At 42.1% G+C, this 22,400-nt stretch overlaps 1 protein-coding gene across 3 annotated transcripts in view; it reads left to right on the forward strand.

The window, feature by feature from the left end:
- LOC122554545 (adhesion G-protein coupled receptor D2-like) overlaps positions 1 to 22,400 on the forward strand; it is a 292,263-nt gene that overhangs the window by 153,945 nt on the left and 115,918 nt on the right. For all 3 annotated transcript variants that reach the window (XM_043699744.1, XM_043699743.1, XM_043699745.1), the window contains one exon: positions 12,766 to 12,958. In XM_043699744.1, coding sequence (XP_043555679.1) covers positions 12,766 to 12,958 — 193 coding nt within the window. The remainder of the gene's footprint in view (positions 1 to 12,765; positions 12,959 to 22,400) is intronic.

The following is a 22,400-nucleotide window of genomic DNA, read 5'->3' on the forward strand; positions in this document are numbered from 1 at the left end:
ACAAAGTTTCAAATCCCTTTGGCATTGTCCTTTGGCATTAACCTGTCAGCAGTGTATTTATGTTTTGTGCTTCTGGCAGAGATCACGTACCTCAGTGAACTGGTTTAAAAATAGTTAATAGGAGCTACCACATGACTTGTCCATTATGAATGATCACATTAGCTCGACCCAAGTTGTCATGCTTTATGAGAACAGGCAGTTTGTCCCAGACTGCAGGCGCAGCAGGTAATTTGAAATGAAATGAGACAGTTTCTACAGCCAGATTGATTTGGGAATCTTGCATGTTTTCCCCTTTGACCTCTGACAGGTTGACACTACAAAGATTGTGACTTGTAAAAAATGATCAGTCAGTAATATATTTAGGCTGCTGACATACTGTTGGTAACACAAAGTGATTTTCCATGTTTTGCCTGTGAAGGAAGGTAGTCCTTTTTTAAAAACTATATTTATATACTTTCAAAGCTCAGCTTTCTCCCTTTCATCGGAGATGCTCCCCAGACATTTGTTCATGCTCCATGTAAAGTGGGTGCCTCTATGGCCGACATAGCAACAGCAAATGTACACTTCTTTCACTCCAGAAGCCTGTCATATTGGATCCTGATGCTCATGAGATACCCAGGGTCAAGGCATGCTGCATGTCTAAGAAAGCCTCACTTGCCTATTTAAAGAAGGGCTTTATGCATGTTGAAAATAACTTTTGTGAAATTGGTCGGCCTCATAGCTTGACTTACTTGGCATCTTTTTATCTGTGAGAGATGATGGGAATGCTGCCTCAGGAACTTGGGAAGGTGAAGAAGGACCATCTGCTGCATTTCCTTTGATAGCTGAACAAACTAATTCTGATTTGGTCAAGTCTGCCACCAGTGCCACACATGATGTTGTCTCTTGTCGGGGGTGTGGAATGATCTTTGCTGATGCAGGGCTGATGTATGCTTCAGAGCTTCTGACATGATGGTGGTGAATTTTTGTCCTGCCAATATTGACATTTGTGTCGATTATCAGCTAGAGTTTCCCATTTGTTATAATTGATATTAAGGCTTCCATGTCTCTCTTGACTGCATCCCTGAATTAGAGCTTCAGCTGTGCTGCTAGTCTCTTGACACATCACTGTGGATGTAAAATCTTCCATTTTATGCATGTAACCAAACCAGCAAAGCCTACTGTGTTTGTTCAGTGCTAATATACTTGACATGTTTGCTTTAGAAAGGGCTGCTCATTGATTACTTTGACTTTCCACGTGATATCAAGGATGTCATGGAGACTAGTAGTGGAAGTTTTTGAGCCTTTTCTCTTGGTTATCCTGACTTTGCTGGTACAGTCCCATGTGCTGAGGATGTAAGAGGTAAGTTTCTTGATTCTGTGAGTCAGTTTGTTATTTCTCCATGCCACTGTTAGTCACCCAGAGTTGGAGGCTGCCTTTCCAATGGACAGGCTGAGCTCTTTGTCAACAGATAGGATTTCTGTTGCAATAGCTTGCAGGAACTAGAATTTATTCATTGTTACCATTGGTGAGTTGTTGAGTCTGAACATGGGCAAAGTGTCCATATACACAGCTTTCTTGGCACTGATGATGAGGGAGAACATGACACAGTCTTGGGAGACACAATCCATTATAGTTCAGGAGCTGGGGGTCTGTCTGGGCAACATTTGTCACATCGCCAGCACAAGGAAGATCTCTTACTAGGATATACCGCAATTCCCTCTTGACTTTTGGTCTCGATAGATTGAGGAGTTTCGGCCTTATTTTCTATAGAGGTCCCCCCTTTCCTTTTGGTAGGAAAAACGTAGGTCAGGAGGATGCAGGCACAGATTTGAGGCTAGCATGCATCTGGTTCACTCCATCTTTGACCTACAAAGCTATAATGGAAGAATGGTTTGAGACTGAGAAGCTTGGAGAATGACTGATTTTCTCCAGTAACCTTCTCATGGTGTCCGATGTCTTTTTGTGAGATCCACAAAAGCAAGTAAGGTAGTGTGCTGTTTGCTGCTGTCTGCACTTCTTTTGAAGCTGATGAGAAGATCGTGACTATTGTGGACCTGCCAGCTTAGAAAACACATTGAACTCCAGGTCTAGACAAAGAAACATTGTTATTATGACTCTGGCAAAGACATTCCCAGTAACACTGAGGAATGAGATGCCCCAGTGGTTGTTGCAAAGTCCTTGTTTGAATTTGTTCTTGAAATAACATAATGATGTTTGTATTGTTCACATCCTTCTTGCCGGCAGAGGAGAAGGAGCCTGTGGAGATATGGCATCTGGCCGTATTTGCGAAGCTCAGCTGGTATGAAAAGACCCTGCAGCCATGCTGATGAAAGAGCTTGTCTGCTCTGTAGTTGCTGCTTTGTTCCCTAAGGCTGCTGGGTAACCGCTGGGACTTATTTGTGGCTGTTTTCTATGTCCCACAGCGGGACTTCTGGCAACAACTCCCTGCTAGTGTTAGGAACGAACATCAAAGATAGGAGCAGGAGCAGTCCCTTCTGCCGTTCAATAAGACCATTGGTGATTTGGTTGTGGTTTTAGCTCCTCTTTTCTGTCTGCCGCATAATCCTTGAATCTCTTGTCAATTAAAACCGTACCTTACTCGGCCTTGAATAAACTCAGTGACTCAACCTCTCCAGGTTCCTGGCTTTACAGGGCTACTAAAAGTTTTTTAAGGTGTGAACATTGATATAATATGAAACATGCAGCCAAGTTTCACACATCAACCCCCCCACAAGCAGCATTGTGCCAATGATCAGTCTGTTTTGTGATTTCAAGTAAGGATAAATATTGGGCAGGATGCCAGCAATTACTCCCCTACTTTGAAATATTGATATGGGATCTTTTACCATCACTTGAACAGGCACATGGAGCCTTGGTTTAACAATACATGGAATGAGAAAATGTTAGACAGCCACCACACTGTTAGCTTTCTCCAGGCCGAAAGTAACACAGACTGCACCTACGTTTTCTGGCACACTCCTTATCATCATCCCAGTATCTGTCTGAATAGAAAGGGATTCCAGTCCCTCAATGTATAGCTCTTTTGTGACCTCAAGTGGCCCGTTATGTAGGTCAGTTCCCAGTGCTCTGCCATGGCCATCATTCACCCGGAACCAGTTCTTTACGTTACCCTAATTCTCAGTGGGTCATCGGGACATACACTGGCTGCTGCTTGATGAGCTATCCCTTTTATTAACGAGTTGTGATTCTCATTAGCAACTCTGGCACAGATGCAGAGCTGGTTTATTGCTAGAATCGTAACAAGTCCAAAAGCATCACTGAGCAGATAGTCAGCAGGCTCAGAACACATCCTCTGTTCAGAGGAGTGCACCCCATGACTAACCAACTGGATAGTTATGTGCTGTAAAACTTCACAATGCTCCAGGACCGGTTCCTTTGCTGTCAATTGTTCTTCGACTATTAACCTGTCAACAGTGTGTTTATGTTTTGTGCGTATGGCAGAGATCACGTACCTAGTGAACTGGTTTCAAAGTAGGAGGAGGAGTTGCAAGGGACGGAGCAGTGCTGACCACTTGTGTACTTAATTGCCAGAGCTTTCGGAGAAATGTCGCCCATTCTCACTCACCAAAATTCCACATTCCCTATCACTGCAGTCCTTGTTACAACCATTTGATTGCCTACCTTCAGTCAAGCTCCTTGCTTCACTACAAATTCTAATAACAACAAATCCATTAAATTATTGTTCCACTTACTGTGATCCATGTAAATATTGCTAATAATTTACAGTGTGAACTATCTTTGGCACCACTTGTCCTGTCCAAATGTACCCACAGTAGAAATTGTCTGGGAGATGGAAGCTGGTCAATTTTCATTAAGAACACTTCAAATTGATGTGATATACTCCTCTTGCAAGTTGGTAACACAAATTGAACTCGACTCCTTTTGTGTTGTAAGCTCCAATGATATTTCCATGTTGGCCATTTGCATTGGGACATGTTGGGTGCTATTATTTGTGCAGGGTACATGGGCATCATTTATTGCCCAGTTCTAAGTGCCCAGAGGAAATTGATCGTGTGCTGTTTTCTCAAACTGTTGCAGTCCTCGGATTGTATGGGCATGCACAGTGCTGTTTGGAAAGGAGTTCCAGGATTTTGACGAGGTGTGAAGGAACAGCGATATAATTCCAAGTCAGGATGGTATGTAACTTGGAGGGATCAGGAGAGTCATAGTGTTTGTATGTATCTGATGCACGTGTCCTTCCAGGTGACACAGTTCACGGGTTTGGATGTTGTTGTCAAATAAGCCTTGGTAAGTTATTTCAGGGTATCAGTGCACTGATTCCACTGAAGGAGTGGATGTTAAAGGTAATGAATTACAAGCTGTTGGATCTGCAATCATCCAGACAAATGGGAGATACCCCAATACACACCTGACTTGCCCCTTGCAGATGGACAGGCATTTGAGAGACATGAGGTGAGTTACTCGCCGCAGAATTCCTTGTCTCAGGCCTGCTTACTTGGCTTGTTCAGTTTAGTTTCCGATCAATGGAACCCCCCCCTGGATGTTGATTGTTTGGGAATTGAGTGAGAGTAATGCCATTGAATATCAAAGCTGGATTCTCTCTTGTTGAAGATGATCATTGCCTGGCACTTGGATGTGCGAATGTTACTTGTCACTTGTCAGCCCAAGCCTGGATATTGCTTGGTGCATTTGAACATGGACTGCTTCAGTATCTGAGGAGTCATGAATGATGCTGAAATTGTGCAATCATTGGCAAATGTCCTCACTCAGACTTCATAATGGAGGGTAGGTCATTGATCAAGCAGCTGAAGATGGTTAGGCCTAGGACACTGGGGAACTCCTACAGAGATGTCCTGGAGTTGAGGTTTTTGAATTACAATGACCACAACAATCTCCCTTTGTGCCAGGTATCACCCCAACCAGGAGAAAGTGAGGAATATAGATGCTGGAGATCAGAGTCGAAGAGTGTGGTGCCAGAAAAGCACAGCAGGTCAGGCAGCATCACAGGAGCAGGAGAATCGACGTTTTGAACATGAGCTCTTTATCACTCCAACCAGCAGAGAGTTCCACCATTGCCTTCCCCAAATGTCCTGATTCCCACTGACTCCTGTTTCACTCGAAGTCATTAATGCCACATTTGGTTGAATGCTGTCTTTTAAGTTTTCACCTCAACTCTGGATTTCAGCTCTTTACTTGTGTTTGGACCAAGTTTGGAATGAGGTCAGCAGCTGAGTTGCCCTACCAAAAAGCATCAGTGAGCAGGTTATTCCTGTGTATATGCCACTTGGTATCATTGTCATCAACCCCATCATTTTGCTGATGATCGAGAATAGACTGATAGGGTGATAATGGCAGGTTAAACATGAACAGTTTTCCTCATAGTCCGATAGACAGAAGAGCTGTGGCTGTACACTGGGACAGCTTGTCTGTGGGCATAGTTAAATCTGGAGCACGATTCTTCAGTACTGTTGTTGGATTGTTGTCCGAGCACAGGCCTTTGCTGTCTCAGTGCCTCCTGTTTCTTGATTTCACATGGAGTGAATTTAATTGGTTGAAGACTGGCAACTGGGATGCTGGGACATCAGGAGGAGGATAAGATAGATCATCTACATGGCATGTCTGGCTGAAAATGGATGCAGACACTTCCTTCTAATCTTTTGCTCATATGTGCTGGCCTCCCAATCATTGAGCGTAGGAATATTTGTAGATATTCCTCCTTCTGTTAGTTGTTTAGTTGACCACCATCAGGTCAAAAGCATCACTGTTCAATAACACGCCTGATATTGGATTATTACCTCCTGCTTGTTATAAATCATCAAGCTAAAATGAAGAATTAAAGCATCCACTTCACACCCTAGTCAGTTCACTGAGTGGGTAGAGTTACCTGAATGGTGGTCAGTCATACTGTACTAGGAAAGCTTGCCACTGTCTCTTGCGAGAGGAGCCAAAAGGAGGGTCAGAGATTACAATCTGAAATCGTTACATTTCAATTTTTGAAAGCACAACAACATTGAGTTCGACAATTTCAGCTTGTAATCTTTGTTCCCATCCCATTTTGTTTCTGTTTCTTCATCAATCTTTATCCTTTTCCTCATGTTTTTGTTTTCAAACTGTGGCTGTTCATTATTCTGTCATTCACACCTCTCCTGGCCCCATCGTTTGAAATTTACTTGCCCCATTATCACTCCCTTTAATCCTGAATGACCCAACTCTTTTTTTCACTCAATGCCCTCCTTAGTCCATCCTATCACAGAGCTTCCTTTTCTTTTGCTACTCTGCTACATTTCATGATTTAAAACTTAATATGTTGCTAACTTCTCCCGGTTCTGATGAAAGTTCATCAACCTGAAATGTTAACTCTGTTCTCTTTTCAAAGGTGCTGCTTGACCAGCTGACCATTTACAAGATTTTCTGTTTATATTTCCCATTTCCAGCATCTGCAATAATTTGCTTTAGTGTAAGCTTGCTGCTGAGCCCTGCATATTTATCTAATCCGGTACAATTTTCGAAATGAGGAGAAAGAAGTTGCAATGTGACTCCCCACCTTACTTCCAAAAGCCTTTCCATCCCAAACAATGTAGAAGGCAGGAATGTGATGGAATATTCTTCACTGACCAGGATGGTACAACTGTATCAAAATTGAAGAAGCTGGTCCAGGGCAGTATAATTCACTTGAATGGTGTCCATTCACTGCGTTAAATTTCATTCCACCATCAGCATACTGTAACAGCAGCTACTACGTACAGGCTGTACTACAGTGACTCATAAAATTCTTTCAAAAGTCCCTCCCATTCCTACGACATCCATTTTGAAGAAAACAGACAGCATGGAAATGTCATCACTTTCAGCTTCTTCACCAGGTTGGGTACCATCCTGCTGTGAATACATATTGTCATTTTTCATTGTCACTAAGTCAGAATCCTGGAGCTCACTACCAAATAGCATTGTGCAACTAGCTTTAAAGGACAACTGGGTATTAAATACCAGCCTTGCCAGTTTTATCCACATATCATGTAATGATAGAGCCCCAATGTGGAGATAAATTGCGCCATTTCCTATTATAGAATGATCAAACTGTACATCTTTAGCTTGTGCAATCATTCTAAGACTGATCTAAGTTAGATGTTGTCACAGGTTGTTTGAAAGTCATTGCAATAACATTTCATTTCTTCTTCCAATATTGCCCAAGATGCTGTTGAATGAATAATCTATAAAGAAATCATGTAGACAATCATCAATGATAGTTCATATCAACCCAATGTCTGGTCATCTGGCCATCAGAGTCCAGGCAATTGTGCTCTATTTTATGCATGTATTCCTCATAATCTAATGCTTTTCCTACTCAAAATTTATGGGCCATGAGATTTTAGATAGTGTTACCACAGTGTGAAAAGATTCTAATCTTGGCACCAAGGTCTGCTAGCATCGACATTTTAAGATCAGCGTAAACCAGTGGAACATGGATTTAACATTTATGTGGTGCCATTATGATTCCATAACCCAAAAACAGGATCACTTCTGCTTCAGTACACAGCAATCTTCAAACTAGAGTTCGAAACCTGCGTCATAGTCTCAACTTTGCCTAATTGCCGGCTATCGGCCAGCAATATTCTACCCTCATTCTGTTCCTGCACATTAAATATCTGCTAAATAGAAGGCAATTTTATTTTGGTTTCTCCCTTCCTTTTTTTTCATGTGGAAGTTGTCATAGTCCAGTGTTAAAGATTTACACCATCAGAGGACATATTTGCATTTCAGTGAAAGACTGTGCTGATGTTAGTTATTGTGGTCTTTGTACAGTGATTTATACTGTAGGTCATTTTCCAACGGACGTGGATTTGAAGGCACAAGATTCATGACTTTGTACTTTTCATTTTATGGACTGAAATAGAACTGATGCTGAAAAAGTCGTCTTACCTGCCAGGACTTGCAGTGGAAGATGACCTAAGTGACCTGCAGGTGGTAGGCACCGTGTCAAATTGCTTCATGAAATAAAGCTGTCCAGTAGCATATTCACTATAAAAAATGATAGTCTTCTAATACTTGCCACACGGTGTTATGACAGGAATGAAATACAGAATTAAATTGGAAGCAGATTAGTTTTTGGTCCTAATTCAAGTGATGACAAGATATAAGAAGAATTAAACAATGAATGTGCAGACTTGCTAAGTTAATACTCTCCAGTTTCAGCTTCATTCTTGAAGTAGCTCCTAAAGTGTATTGTGTTTAAACCAAAGCCTGGTATTGATTAAATGTTCACACTGTTGCTCTATCATAAGAAATATGGAAAAAAAAACTGTATGTCATGGCTAAGATTTGAGGGAAAAAATAAGGTTAGGATTAAGTTATCAGTGAAAGGTAGTCTCAGTTTTATCTGTCCACATCAGCAATGCAATCTAACCGATCTGTAGTTGCATTCACCAGATTAGACCCTGGGATTTGTTTCTGATTACTAATATTGGCAAATGCTTTTTTATAACACATTGTAGTGAAGTATAAAGTAGTCAGAGTAGTTGTGCTGTTTTATTGTCCTGTGTTTCAAATTAGGAAAATTGAACTATTCTTTACCAATCTATACCCAAGTTTTTGATTTTGTGTACACAGCTGGAGTTCTGCTCTCAGAAGGATAGTGCTTGTCTGACATCCGTGGGATTGTAAAAGAAGTATTCGTGTTCTTCCCAGCTCTATTCTTCATTCTGATTATTAAAATAGCTGAATGCAATCAATGAATTATTTTATTATTACACCTTATTCAGGCCCACGTTGCTTAGTTACCAAAGAAAGAAAGAAATCGTACATGTAAATTACTTTTCATGTCCTTAGGATGTTTCAAAGTATTTCCTAGCCAGTAGTTGATTATTGAAGTTTAGTCACTATTGGTTTGTAGGCAAAGGTGGCAGCCCTCTTAGACAAAGACATACATGAACAATTAATTTTGGTAGTGTCAGTTGCAAAGGTGCTTCTTTTAACTTGAAAAATGCTGTATAATCTTTTATATCCACTGGAGAAGGCAAACCAGGAATTAGCTTAATGTCTCATCTTAAAACAAATGTTTCTGCAACAATGTACCACTCCACCCAACATTATCTAACTTTGCTCAGGTTCTCCAATGCAATCTGAACCTACATCTTTCAGATTCAGAAATGAGAGTACCATCACTAATTTTGATGCTTAAAGAATCTGGGATATCGAAATGCATTAAAGAATGCATTATAAACTGTAAATAACACTGGGTAATAGCTCAGAATAGACAAAAACCTGAAAACATAAGGCATTACTGATTTACAAGAACAGTGACAAAATGGTTGTGTAACTGAACTAACAACCTAGAGTCATGAGTTGGGTTCCAGCAGAGAATTTAAATTCATTTAGTTTAATGACTCGGTGACAGAACAGAACCAGTATCAGTAATGGTAACCATATAATAGTAGGATTGTTGCATAAATCTACCTGGTTCACAAATACTCTTTAGGGAAAGAAATATGCTGTCCTTATTTTCTTTGGCCTAAATGTGACTCCAGTTCTATAGCAATGTGGAACTGCTCTCTGAAATGGCCTATAAGCTGCTTAGATGTCAAGAGGACTGCTTCCTATATCTTCTCAAGGGCAATTAGGAATGGGCAAAAAGTGTTGGGTTTGCTAACAATGCCCACATCCCATTAATGAATAAAAAATATTTATTGTGTGATTTTAGTTTTCACCTAAAATGATGAATTTCAGGAATTTCCATCTATACATAATCCCCTATGCGTTATTGAATCTCTATAGTCATTTATCAAGAACCATGAATTAACCTGGATGCAACTAATCCAATTAACATCAAATCATCTAAACTGACACTAGAATTTGTGGATTTTCTGCATATTTTAAATTTTAAAATTCATTCATGCGACGTGCTTATTGCTGGTTGGGCCAGCATTTTATTGCTTGTCCCTAGTTGCCTTTGAGAAGGTGGTGGTGACCTGCTTTCTTCAACTGCTGCGGTCCATGTGCTATAGGTGACCCACAATGCCCTTATGGAGGGAATTCCAAGATTTTGACCCAGTGAAGGTGAAGGAATGGTGATACATTTCCAAGTCAGGTGAGTGGCTTTGAGGGGAACTTGCAGGTGGTAGTGTTCCCATGTGTCTGCTGCCCTTGTCCTTCTAGTTGGGATGGTTGTGGTTTGGAAGGTGCTGGCTGACGATCTTCGGTAAATTCTTGCAGTGCATCTTGCAAATAATGTACACTGCTACTACTGGAATGTTATTGTGGAGGGTGTGGATGTTTGTGATGTGGTGCCAGTCAAGTGGGCTGCTTTGTCCTGGATGGTGTCAAGCTTCTTGTGTTCTTGGAGCTGCCCAGGCAACTGGGAAGTAATCCATCACACTCTGGACCTGTGCCTTGTAGATGGTGGACAGGTTTTGGAGAGTCAGGAAGTGAGTTACTTGCCACAGCATTCCTAGCTTCTGACCTTGTAGCCACTGTGTTTATGTGGGGAGTTTGGTTGAATTTATGGTTAATGGTAACCCCAAGGATGTTGATACTGGGGGATTCAGTGATGGTAACACCATTGAATATCATGGGATGATGGTTAGATTGTCTCTTTAATGGAAATGGTCATTGCCTGGTAATTGTGTGGCGTGAATGTTATCCGCCAGCTGTTGGCGCAAGCCTTGATGTTTTTATTTCCTGAATATATGGTGAATGAGATGTGACAGAGCATTGTCATTATGTTAAAATATGATACATGTCATTTTTACATATTAACAACTTCACTTCTTCTCATGACAGTTCATATATAAATGTTAAATATTGTAATTGCTGCTGTTTAGTAGAATATCAGAAAGTGAATTGTTTTAACTCTTAAGGTACACAAAAGCCACACTACTGACATTGCAACAACAGTTTTTTAATGAAGCATTTTCTTAAGACAGCTGCCCTTTGTAATGAACTTCCAGCATTCCTGAAGCATTATTTTAGAACTTGAGCTTTGATGTTAAAACAAGCACTGTCAGTAAAAACAACCGTTAGTGTTATTAGTCCTATAATTTCTGAACTGTTAAAATCCAGTATTAAATAAAAATATTTTAATCAATACTTTTGCTTACCTTATTTTTCCTTTAACCTAGGCCCTGCATTTGTTACACTAACCCATGTATATTATTTCGCCTAACTCTTTGATTTATATCCATTAGGTATTCATTTCTGAAGAAGGGTCACTGGACCCGAAATGTAAACTCTGCTTTCTCTCCACAAATACTATTTTTCTAGCAATTTGATTTGTTACAGTTTTCCAGCCTATCTACTTAAAGGATTTGTCATTATAAAAAAAGAAAACACCATATGTTTAAATTTGTATCTTTGTATTTCTTCGTGCGCCCTCCCGGGACTCATCATCCATTTTTGGAGATGAGGGCACCATACAGGGTTTGATTGGACATTGGTTTGAATTTAGCTTCAGGAAATGTAGCCACAGTGGGAACCATGTAAGAAGCAACCAAGGGTGTTCAGGATGCCCACTTGAAATAATGTGTTTACTGGATTGTAATAGGTTTTGACAGATGAAACTGAGTAACCAGTGAATTCCGCATTTGATTTATCACGATCAGGAAGTTCAGCAGCTTGCAAGTTGTAGTTCTGGGCGTGTGCTCTAGCAATATTTGATATTTCTCAACACAATTGATATTGTACTACTTCTTCTAGTTTTCAGCTCATTCAGGAAGGTCCCATTAGCTGCTATAAATGATCGATGACACTTTGAAGACTGAACATTCTTTATATCATACACACCTAAAGCAGGAATAAACCCTGTCAAAATCCTGAATTCTCTCCCTAAAGCAATTGTAAGTGAACCTATAGCACGTAGACCGTCGTGGTTCAGGAAGACAGCTCACCATCACCTCCTCAAGGGCAACGTGTGCAATAAATGTTGGCCCTCTATCCAGGGACACCTATATCCCATGATTAAATTTGAAAAATCACTTTAAAGTTACCATTTTGTGCAGAAAATCTGTAAGCAAATTCTAGTTTTAGTTTTGATATAATGCTACTGGAAAACTGTTATTTTCTTTCTCTCACATTTTTAAAGGCCTGCATAGTGTTCAAACAGAAATAAGCATACAGCTGTCTGAGCTGATAGTGTGAAAACATTTCAAAAACACCATAGCATTTACATCTGTAAAAACTGTGTGTATGTGTATTGACCAGCTCACTGCCTATTTCTAGAATTTTTGTTCTGGTTTCTGCTTTACATTAAGAACACACAACCCACCTTATTTTCAGTGTTAAATTTTAAAAATAGAATCACATTTTGTAGTAGTGGACATTCTTACAAGTTCTGGGTGTAAGTTGGCTCACTGAACTGGAAGGATCATTTTCAGATATTTCCTCACCACACTAGGTAACATCATCAGTGAGACTCTGGTGAAGCACTGGTGTTACGGCCTGCTTTCTATTTATGTGTTTAGGTTTCCTTGGGCTGGTGATGTCATTTCCTATAGTGATGCTATTTCCTGTATTGGTGATGCCATTTCCTGTTCTTTTTCTCAGAGGGCGATCGATGGGATCTAAATCGATGTGTTTGTTGATAGGGTTCCGTTTGGAATGCCATGCTTCTAGGAACTCTTGTGTATGTCTGTTTGGCTTGTCCTCGGATGGATGTGTTGTCCCAATAAAAGTAGTGTCCTTTTTTATCTGTATGAGGAGCGAGTCCAAACTCTCTAATTCTTACAGGTGACTGACTGTTGAAATCTGATTCCGAATGTGGATTTATTGAAATCTACAAGTAATTCAAACCTTATTTGTATTCTGTTTCTCAGAATTGTGCCACTTCCCGACCATCAAGCTCTTTGACCAGCTCCAGACCTGCTAGTTCACCTGTGACAGGGTCGGAGAGCCTTGCTAAAGATGATGGGTTACAGGTTACAGATGGACTCAACCTGCAAGGCATTTGCAAAATGTCCTTCTATGACAACAGTGTTGTATATGAAAATCCAGCCGCTGAGAATGAGAGTAAGTTTTATTTTATCTGTGTTCTGAGTTGTAACTGTTGTCTATCTATTCACAATATTTGTCACAAATGTCAAAGAGATTTCAATGTGAGGTGTTCAGAGTATTAACTTAGTCAGTGAAAGCAATCTTCAATATTTGTGAGAAGTGGGAATCAAAAGCTACCAATCTATTTGCCAATTGTTACCGTATACTTGCTATGAGGAGTTATATAGATTGTTTTGTATGAATCATCAGGTAGCGAGGGATAGATAAACTATATGCTATTGAGGAGACTGTGGCTGATCAGATGGTGAGTAATATCAGAGTTCATATCAAAGAATGAATGGTGTCAGAAATGATAGTCGTACCATCATGAAAGAACTATAGAGCACTTGCAGTGCAGAAGAAGGCAATTCAGCCCATCATGTCTGTGCTGGCTCTCTATAAGAACAGTTCAGCTAATTCCATTCTCTATCTTTTCCCCATAGCCCTTTAGTCATTTCTTCTCCAGATAATGTTCCATTTCCCTTTTAAAAGTGACAGTGGAACCTCCCTCTGCCTCACGATCAGGCAGTGTAGATCTTAGGCTCTTGCTCTTTATTTTAATACCACCATTGCTTCTTTTGCCAGTCACCTTAAACCAGTTCCTGATCCTTCCATATACGAGAATAGTTTTCCCCATCGACTCTGTCAAGACCCCTCATGATTTTGAATACCTCTATAAAACCATTTCTCAACCTTCTCTTCTTCAAGGTAAATAGCCCCAGTTTCTCCACCTTATCTAGGGTATTGATGTTTTTCATTCCTGTGAATCTTTTCTGTACTCTCTCAAATGCCTTCACATTCTTCTAAAGTGTGATGCCCAGACTAGATGCACTGCTCCAGTTGAGGCTGAACCAGTGTTTAATGCAGGTGTAACATCATTTCCTTGCTTTTATAGTCTGTGCCTTTATTTATAAAGTTGAGGATCCATATAATTAGTTAAAACTCTGTTAACTTGCTTTGTCAATATCAGGATTTAAAATAGATATAATCTGAGAGCAACCTGGCAAACACTCATACACAGTTCAATGCAGGAGTCAGAAAGTTGCTGAAGAGATGCTCCACTCCTCTGTGTAGCGCTGTTGCATTCTTTACCAGTAGATTTGATCTTTTCCTTTCGGTGAATGTTTTTGTTCCTGGACCACTTGTTCTGCTTTAAAAATGACTGCAAAAGTTGGGGATGGTTTATTCAGGAGTAGGTGAGTTTTTTAATGAACTGTTACGTATTGGTTACTGTGATTAACCTCTTTGGCTCTAAAACATGATCACGAGAAATGTGGAGACCTTGTACTTAAGAAACAAAATATGGTGGAAACTCTTTGAGTAAGTTGCATACAGCTTTTCCTGTCTCTCTCTTTTACTCTTTTACAGTAACTCTATGCATAATCTCCAAATTTTATTCAAATTTAACTTGCTACCCAGCTTTTAAATCTCATTCATACTCTCAGGTTTGGACTTTACTGTCAAGAAATTGGTCAAGGCTCAAAAATGGTCAAGGGTATTGCAAAATGTAATGAGACTCACTCCTTACTTCTACTGCAGGCATCACCTGAGCTGTGTATTATCTGTTAATTTCCATGTTAGTTACATGCAGCCCATGTTCTACACTGTATGCCTAGCGATAGATACATGCATGTATCTGATCTTTCATCTTCTGTATGACATTTTTGGAAAGAATAAGAGAGGGAAAGAATGTCCCTTTGGGGAAGGAATAAATACTTTTTAAGTGAAAGAAATTGGCATGTGATGTTGGAATGTGCTTCAACAGAACTTGCACTGCTTAAAACTAGCCTGCACTTCTCAGAGTCAGCCTGAACCTCTTAAAAGGTTGGTGCATTCTAGGTGGCACAGGTACTGGAAGAGAATGCAGAGGAAGATGCGAGCCAGAAGAATGCTGAATTTTGGTACAGTAGAAGAGTTGACAGTACTTTATGTTACTGTGGTGATGTCCTGGTGGAGAGGTAATCAATTCTTTACATAGTGTGGATCACAAGGCCTGCCGGACTGTGCAAAGGCAGTGGCAAAAGGTAGCTATGAAGGTCAGCTGCCAAGCCCTGAGGGCCTAGTTACAAGACATCACTTGAATGTTCCAGGTCACTGAATACATCTTCAGCACTAACCACACAATGGGGTTGAATCTAAACTTGCCTGTCAAATGGACTGGCAAGCCATTCGCTACAGAAAGGATGAACAAGAATAAAATTTGACAACAGCTTACACATCAGAAACATCTGGGCTTCGCAAGTCCGAAAAGATTGGGACAGCTAGCCCATGTTCTGGTCAAACAACAGCCTGACACATGGGTACTTAGCAAATTATGCCAGACTCTCCATCACCATCCCTGGTTAGGTATTGCCCATTGGCAGAGCAGATGGTGGCACAGTGGTATAGAGTCAGGAGGGAGGGTCTCTGGCTGATCCTCAATATTGACTCTGGACGCCTTTAAGACTCATGGTATTGTGCCAAACACTGGCAAAGAAACTTCCTGATAAATGCCTAATGTCTTCCTTCACCTGATGTCTCAATGCACCTCCAGATGCAGTAACTCCTGCACCTTCTTGGTCATTTTCATGGACAGCACACGGACAAAGACTACTGTGCCAGAGTGGGACTCCTGAGACTCACAGAGCTGACCACCACAGCACAAATCAGTCCCTTATGAGGTGAAAGGCTGCCACCAGTATAAACAGTTTATTTTGGCCAAGGGCAGGCTGGGTTCAGATTCTATTACTGCAAGTGATCAGTACAAACATAGTCTTTAGAAAGTCCACCAGCAAGCATGATCACAATCACATCAGGCTCCAGAAGGAAGGAACACATCTAACTTTAACCCCATGACCTTTCTACAATGTGGAGTGCCTGATTTCCAAAATCTTTCCACATTCCTCCCCTAGTGCACATCATTAATATGTTTTAAAATATGAGCTGAATTAAGTTTTTGCAAAAGGATGTTCTGATTGTATGTAAACAAAGTGAAGAGCCAAAAAAAGTTCAAAACAGCAAATCCTTGTGGAAACTACCAACAAAATCTGACTCCGTGGTTAGCAGCCTGCAATGTGCTCGAGCTAACATTCGATCACCCCTTCCTGATGGCTTCCTTCATGGGTTCACGTCCTTTCCTTACCCATTCCAGCTCCGAACTGCAATTAAGTGTATGTTCTTGTTTTAACTGAAAACAGAAGGATTTTCCTATTTAAAAAAAAGTGAAAGTGACTACTCAATGAGGAAGAAAGATTGGAATGCCTCCTGAACCTTCACCATAGAGGTATGCGGCATGAAAAACGGACCCTTCGGTCCAACTCATTCATGCTGACCAGATATCCTAAACTAATCTAGTCCCATTTGCCAGTGTGTGGAGTTGACCACTGATTTCTGTAAGTTAAGAATAGTAGGTAAAATTTAGCTATCAATCTAAAACTTAACAAAATACAGGCAGGAGTAGACCATCAGAGTCTTTGTCTTTGTTTGACTATTCATTAGGATTTCACGGTTGACCTTCTCCCACATTTCCAACTACTTCCTAGTGTACAGCATCCAAACATCTATCCATCCATATCTTCTGTAGTATTGTGTCATGCTTTATTTAGCAGCACACTCACCTCTGCGCTACAAGTTAAAGATCCTACTCTGCAACCTGAGAACAACGATCTTGGCTGACATTGCAGTGGAGTGCTGCACTGTTTGAGGCACCATCTTTCAGTTGTAATGTTAAACCAAAGCCCTAGTGACCTGCTTGGGTGGATGCCAAAAATCCCACGACATTATTTCAAAGAAAAGCAGAGGAGTTTTTTTCCAGTGAGTTATACAATTCAGTTCACACCACAAAACACGATGATATAATTGTCACATTGCTGCTTGTCAGAGTATGCAGTGTGCAAATTGGCTGCTGTGTTTCTTACATTACAACATTTCAAATGTACATTGGCTGTAAAATTCTTTGAGATGTCCAGAAAGCATGATTTATAATTACAAGTTGTTTTTTTCTTTATTAATATGCTTGATGACCGAGCATCCACTCTGGATTAGAGTTTTCCAAAGTTTTACGGCCCTCTGTGTGAAGTGGTGTCTCCTCATCTCTCTTGTAGATGGCCAACTCTTCCCTTTAGTGACCGTGAACCTTAATCCAGATACCTCAGCCAAGGAAACATACTCCCACCATCGATTCTATCAAGCACTAAATTAACAATGCAGATGCTTGGAAGATCTTTCTTTACTCATTATCATGTGTTCTGTTTCTTCTGACTAGGGTTTGTATAAAATGTCATTTTATCCTATTTTTACTCATCAATCGCATCCTTTTTAAAAGTTGATTATAATTCAATTATCATGATCCTCATGTGAGTCGATTTAACTTTATTATCCTCTATTGAGTACAGGAGTTGGGAGATCATGTTGCGGCTGTACAGGACACTGGTTAGGCCACTGTTGGAATATTGCATGCAATTCTGGTCTCCTTCCTATCGGAAAGACGTTGTGAAACTTGAAAGGGTTCAGAAAAGATTTACAAGGATGTTGCCAGGGTGGGAGGATCTGAGCGACAGGGAAAGTTTGAACAGGTTGGGGCTGTTTTCCTTGGAGCGTCGGAGGCTGAGGGGTGACTTTATAGAGGTTTACAAAATTATGAGGGGCATGGATAGGATAAATAGACAAAGTATTTTCCCTGGGGCCGGGGAATCTGGTCGACATGGACGGGTTGGACCGAAGGGTCTGTTTCCATGCTGTACATCTCTATGACTCATTGATCTAAAATCTAAGATGATCGTTGTTGCCTTTCTCTAATTTCTTTCTTCAGCCCCTGTGTCTTGATATATCGAATGCAGCGCTCAAATTGTGGTTTCACTGCTGTGATCAGATTTGTATTTTAAATTCCGTTCTTGTGTCTACTTATTGCGGTGAAATCTAAGTTAAAATATTTCATCTCTTAAATGCCATGTTCCGTTACATCTCCTCTAACCTTACACAGTAGTTTTGGATACAACATCTAAGTTACATGAGCGAAATTTGTGGCAGACCAGACTCAAAGTCCGGTGAGGAGGATCTCAATCTCGGGAGCATCTCGCTCCATCGTTATGCTTTTGACAACGGAGTGGGAAGTGTTTCTCTAGACAGCGGCAAGCTGTCAGTTAAGGGCAATTATTGTTTGTTAAACATCTGATTGATAGCCCAATTCACCTCATTAATATTCAGTGTTCCATTTTACTAAACAAGCTAGACATTGAGAAAATTCACCATGGAAACCAGAGCAGGAACTTGGCAGGTTCAGAACACCACTTGCTCCGTGAAGGACCTCCATGAATCCTATGACCAAGCAGCATCTGGGGGCATGATCAACTGGCACCAGCCATGTGCCCACTCCCCCCATCCTCAATTATTGGCATCCAGCATTTGTCAACTCCTCCTGATTATCGTGGCACCTCCTCTGATCTAGCTGTTAGTTATGTTAGGAAGCACAGACCTGCGTTGCAGGGATGCATCTGTACCTAACATCAAAAGGGACACTCTGTACTCAGCAGGGACAGGCATCCAGCTCAAAGACTGGATAATGCAGCACCTCGAGGTTGCTTGCTTGCTGTTTTCACACAGGCTCACTTAGCGCCTGCCTATTCACAGCCTTACAGCATCCCCACCCTCCCATTGGCTTTTCCATCAGAGCCAGGGACACTGTACTGCTCTATTTGTCTTCTTTGGTACACAGTCACACAGACAGGCTGTTTGTCATGCCTGGGGATCAGCTTGCTGTATGGCACAACGACATGTTAATCTAACAGCACATGCCAACTGCTTGCATGGCAAGCACACCCTTTTCAATTTCATGGCTCCCCCCTCCCCAAATGTTGGAAACTGATGGAGGCCAATCCTCTGTCCAACCAAATTTAGGAGGGGGATGGGGGTTGGTGTGCTGTTATACAATCATAGATTCTCACAGTACAGAGACAGATCCTTTGGCACAACCAGTCCATGCTGACCATTTGGCTAGGATGAGCCTGGTACTGTCAGTGCCGAGGTTTAACCACAGTCAGTTGTCCACTTGGAAGGTTCATGACAAGGGGACCTGTCAGGAAATCCAGGGAAGTGGGGAATGGTCATTCCTGCAGGATCAACAGCAGCAGTCATGGCAATCGTGTATTGTCAGCTGGGGAACTGCAAAGACTGTAGTCAGGAATCTGGGTCGTATTGGCAAAACAAAATACTGCGGATGCTGGAAATCTGAAACAAAACCAGAAAATTCCGGAGAAGCTCACCAGGTCTGGCAGCATCTGTGAAGGAGAAACAGAGTAAACGTTTTGAGTCCCAATGTGACTTTTCTTTAGAACGCTTCTCCAGCATATTCTTTTTTTTTGTCTGGTTATGGTCTGTTCATCAAAGTCAGAGATCTGCGGCACATATAGTCCTGGGCGTATTTCTGTCACTGGGGAGGCTACAAGAGTGGTGTGTAAGGCTGGTGAGGGATCATTGCCAATGGGGGTGAGGGAGTCTAAGCTGAGGGGTTCCAAGCAGAGGCATTTACAGAGATGGGGGTCAAGTACAGTGATGGGGGAATAGAATATATACACAGCGGCAGAGGGCATTGTAGGATAACAGCGGTGGGGTAAGTAACCACCATCATTGCCTCTGCAGGAGGAGTGCAGAAGGGAAGGTTAGTCATCTGTAAGGTGGATGATCAGGGTTGAGGGTCAGGGAGGTGGTTCTTCATATTGGGGTATGGGCAGAAATGGACTGTCAGGGGAGAGGGAGATCTGTAGGCTCAGGCTCAGGGGTGGGGGGTGTGGGGTTACCTGGTGACCAGGCAAAGCTGACAGTGTTCACCATGAGCTGCATTTCCTGTCAACACTTGCTGTTCTCTAGAGGTTATTTGCTGCTAGACAAAAGCTGGACTGCATCCAGAGTGGATGGAGTCAGTGTTAGCAGGACGGCTGAAAGCGTGGGATCTACATTTGCTGGACAGTAGGGCGTAGAAGGAACGAATAGATGAGGCAGCCATTCACAAACTCCAGCTACGTTCGAGTGTGATAATCATTTCATCACCCATTTGCTATGTATGCAGAGTAAAGGTGCTGTTCAAAGAAGGCAAATTGAACATGGCATCTCAATGATGTGAAATTGGTAGCAATGATGCTAAAATAGGCCGATTCTGACCAAAGGTGAATCATGGTCAGTGTGACTTCCAAGGATTCTGTGGGGCTGCAGACCATCGCTATGTCAAGTTTAACAATGGTCTTTACTGAATGCAGTGAGACATTGAACGGTTGATCTGGGTCTGGAATAGGAAAGGGTTTGTACCCCAGCAGGCATGCCCTTTTTGATGTAACTGCTGGTCACTAAGCTGGCACAGGATTGTTACCCAATTACTGCCCATGTTCAGGCTGGCACTGAATGAATGATGGAGACATGGTTGTCATTATCAGGGTGCTGCATGCCTCACTGTCTGGAGAAATGTGTGCAGCCTTCAACTGCGGGCTGTGAAACTGATGACTCTTCTGAGGCTGGTGAACCTGTTTTGCTCCTCGTGTTCCCAATGGAGGTTATTCCACTGAGTGCCCTACGCCTTGCAGCTCCAGACAGTAGGACGTGCAGCACCCTAAAAATGAGGTGACATGTTGGTAACTGGGGCTACCTTGGATGCAGGAGGACTGGGGCTGGCAGCAGGCAGCCACAGGAGGACCAGAATTTGCCAAGCCTGACTACGTTTTCTGAGACACAGTGCTGACTCAGGCTCCATATGTCCTGGACACTGTGCTAGATGCTAGGCAGGAGCTTCAGGACTGCAGAAACTGGAGGCCATGCTCTCCTGGTGCCAGTGAAGGTGACAGCTGTTTTGAACTCCTGTGATGACTGGCTCCTCCTTGCAGTGGCACGTGGGCTGTGGCATTTGCCAGTCGTGCGCTGACAGATACAAATCAGAATGGTGTCCATGGTATGAAAGTGCACAGGTTCATTTTGTTTCTCAATGACGAGGTCAGTGCTGCTGCCTGGGCAGTAGGACTGAGGAACATCGATGGGTTTCACCATCAGCTGCACACACACGTGGCACTGAGAGGGCCATATCGTGCAGAGCTTATCAACAGGGTTTCTATTTTGTTAATGTTCAGCTGATCTGTGATCACTGTTACCATTACCTGCAGGTGTCTCCCCACTAGCCTGCTGGCTGACTCCACTCCTACATCACATACCTGATGTGTTTGAGAGTCCTGATACCTCACAAGGAGTACCCAGTGTGACCATTGTGCAACTCCCTGACTGATGCAGAGCGCAGATAAAATGCCACAATCAGGGGCAAACTGAAGTAATCCACAGGAAGGACACCCATAGGGGAGTCCCATTTAAATGGCAAAGAGCAAGGGTATTCCCTGTGGCTCCATGGCCTGTCCCTGGCCTCCTTTCCTGCTAAACTGTAGGACTTCCTCTGCATCCAGCCTAATTCCTTACTGATTTCGGTGAGGACCTTTTCCTCCAGGAATCCAGTGGCGGCCTGCTGTCGCACAAACTCCAGTTGTCTGAAAAGACACCTCAACCATTGGAATTGAGCAGGAGGCAGTGAGGCCAGTCACAGCTGGTGCTTCCAGGGTTGTTGCCTGACTGTCTGCTACACAATTCAGTTCTTGTGCCTGGATTTGTTCTCAGAGGAAAGACAGAGGTCAACTTATCTCCAGAAAACATTGCAGTAGCCGCAGTAACAAATACAAGGTCTTAGAATTATAGGTACTGAAGACACCAGTACAACAACATTGTATACTTGAAGTGAAAACAACAAATACTAGAGATCATAATGGTCAGGCAGCATCCATGGAGAGGGTTTTGAGTCTAGATGATTCCTCATCAGAGCTGAAGTGAAGCATGGAGGGGGCAGCATTTAAGACCATAAGAAATAGAAGTGGAAGTAAGGCCACTCCACCATTCAATCATGGGCTGATGGGCAATTCAACGCCATTTACCTGCATTCTCCCTGTATCCTTTAATTCCTTGTGAGATTAAGAATTTATCAATCTCTGTCTTGAAGACATTTAACGTCCCGGCCTGCACTGCGCTCCAAGGCAATGAATTCCACAGGCCCACCACTCTCTGGCTGAAGAAATGTCTCCTCATTTCCGTTATAAGTTGACCCCCCTCAAACTCTAAGGCTGTGTCCATGCTTCCTAGTATCCCTGCATGACGGAAATGAATTCCCAGTGTCCACTCTTTCCAAGCCAAGCATTATCTTCTAAGTTTCTATTAGATCTCCCCTTAATCTTCTAAACTCCAATGAATACAATCCCAGGATCCTCAGCCGTTCCTCATATGTTAGACCTACCATTCCAGGGATCATCTGTGTGAATCTCCACTGGACACGCTCCAGTGCCAGTATGTCCTTCCTGAGGTGTGGGGACCAAAACTGGACACAGTACTCCAAATGGGGCCTAACCAGAGCTTTATAAAGTCTCAG

Source organism: Chiloscyllium plagiosum, chromosome 11 (genome assembly GCF_004010195.1).
Source record: "Chiloscyllium plagiosum isolate BGI_BamShark_2017 chromosome 11, ASM401019v2, whole genome shotgun sequence".
NCBI lineage: Eukaryota > Metazoa > Chordata > Chondrichthyes > Orectolobiformes > Hemiscylliidae > Chiloscyllium > Chiloscyllium plagiosum.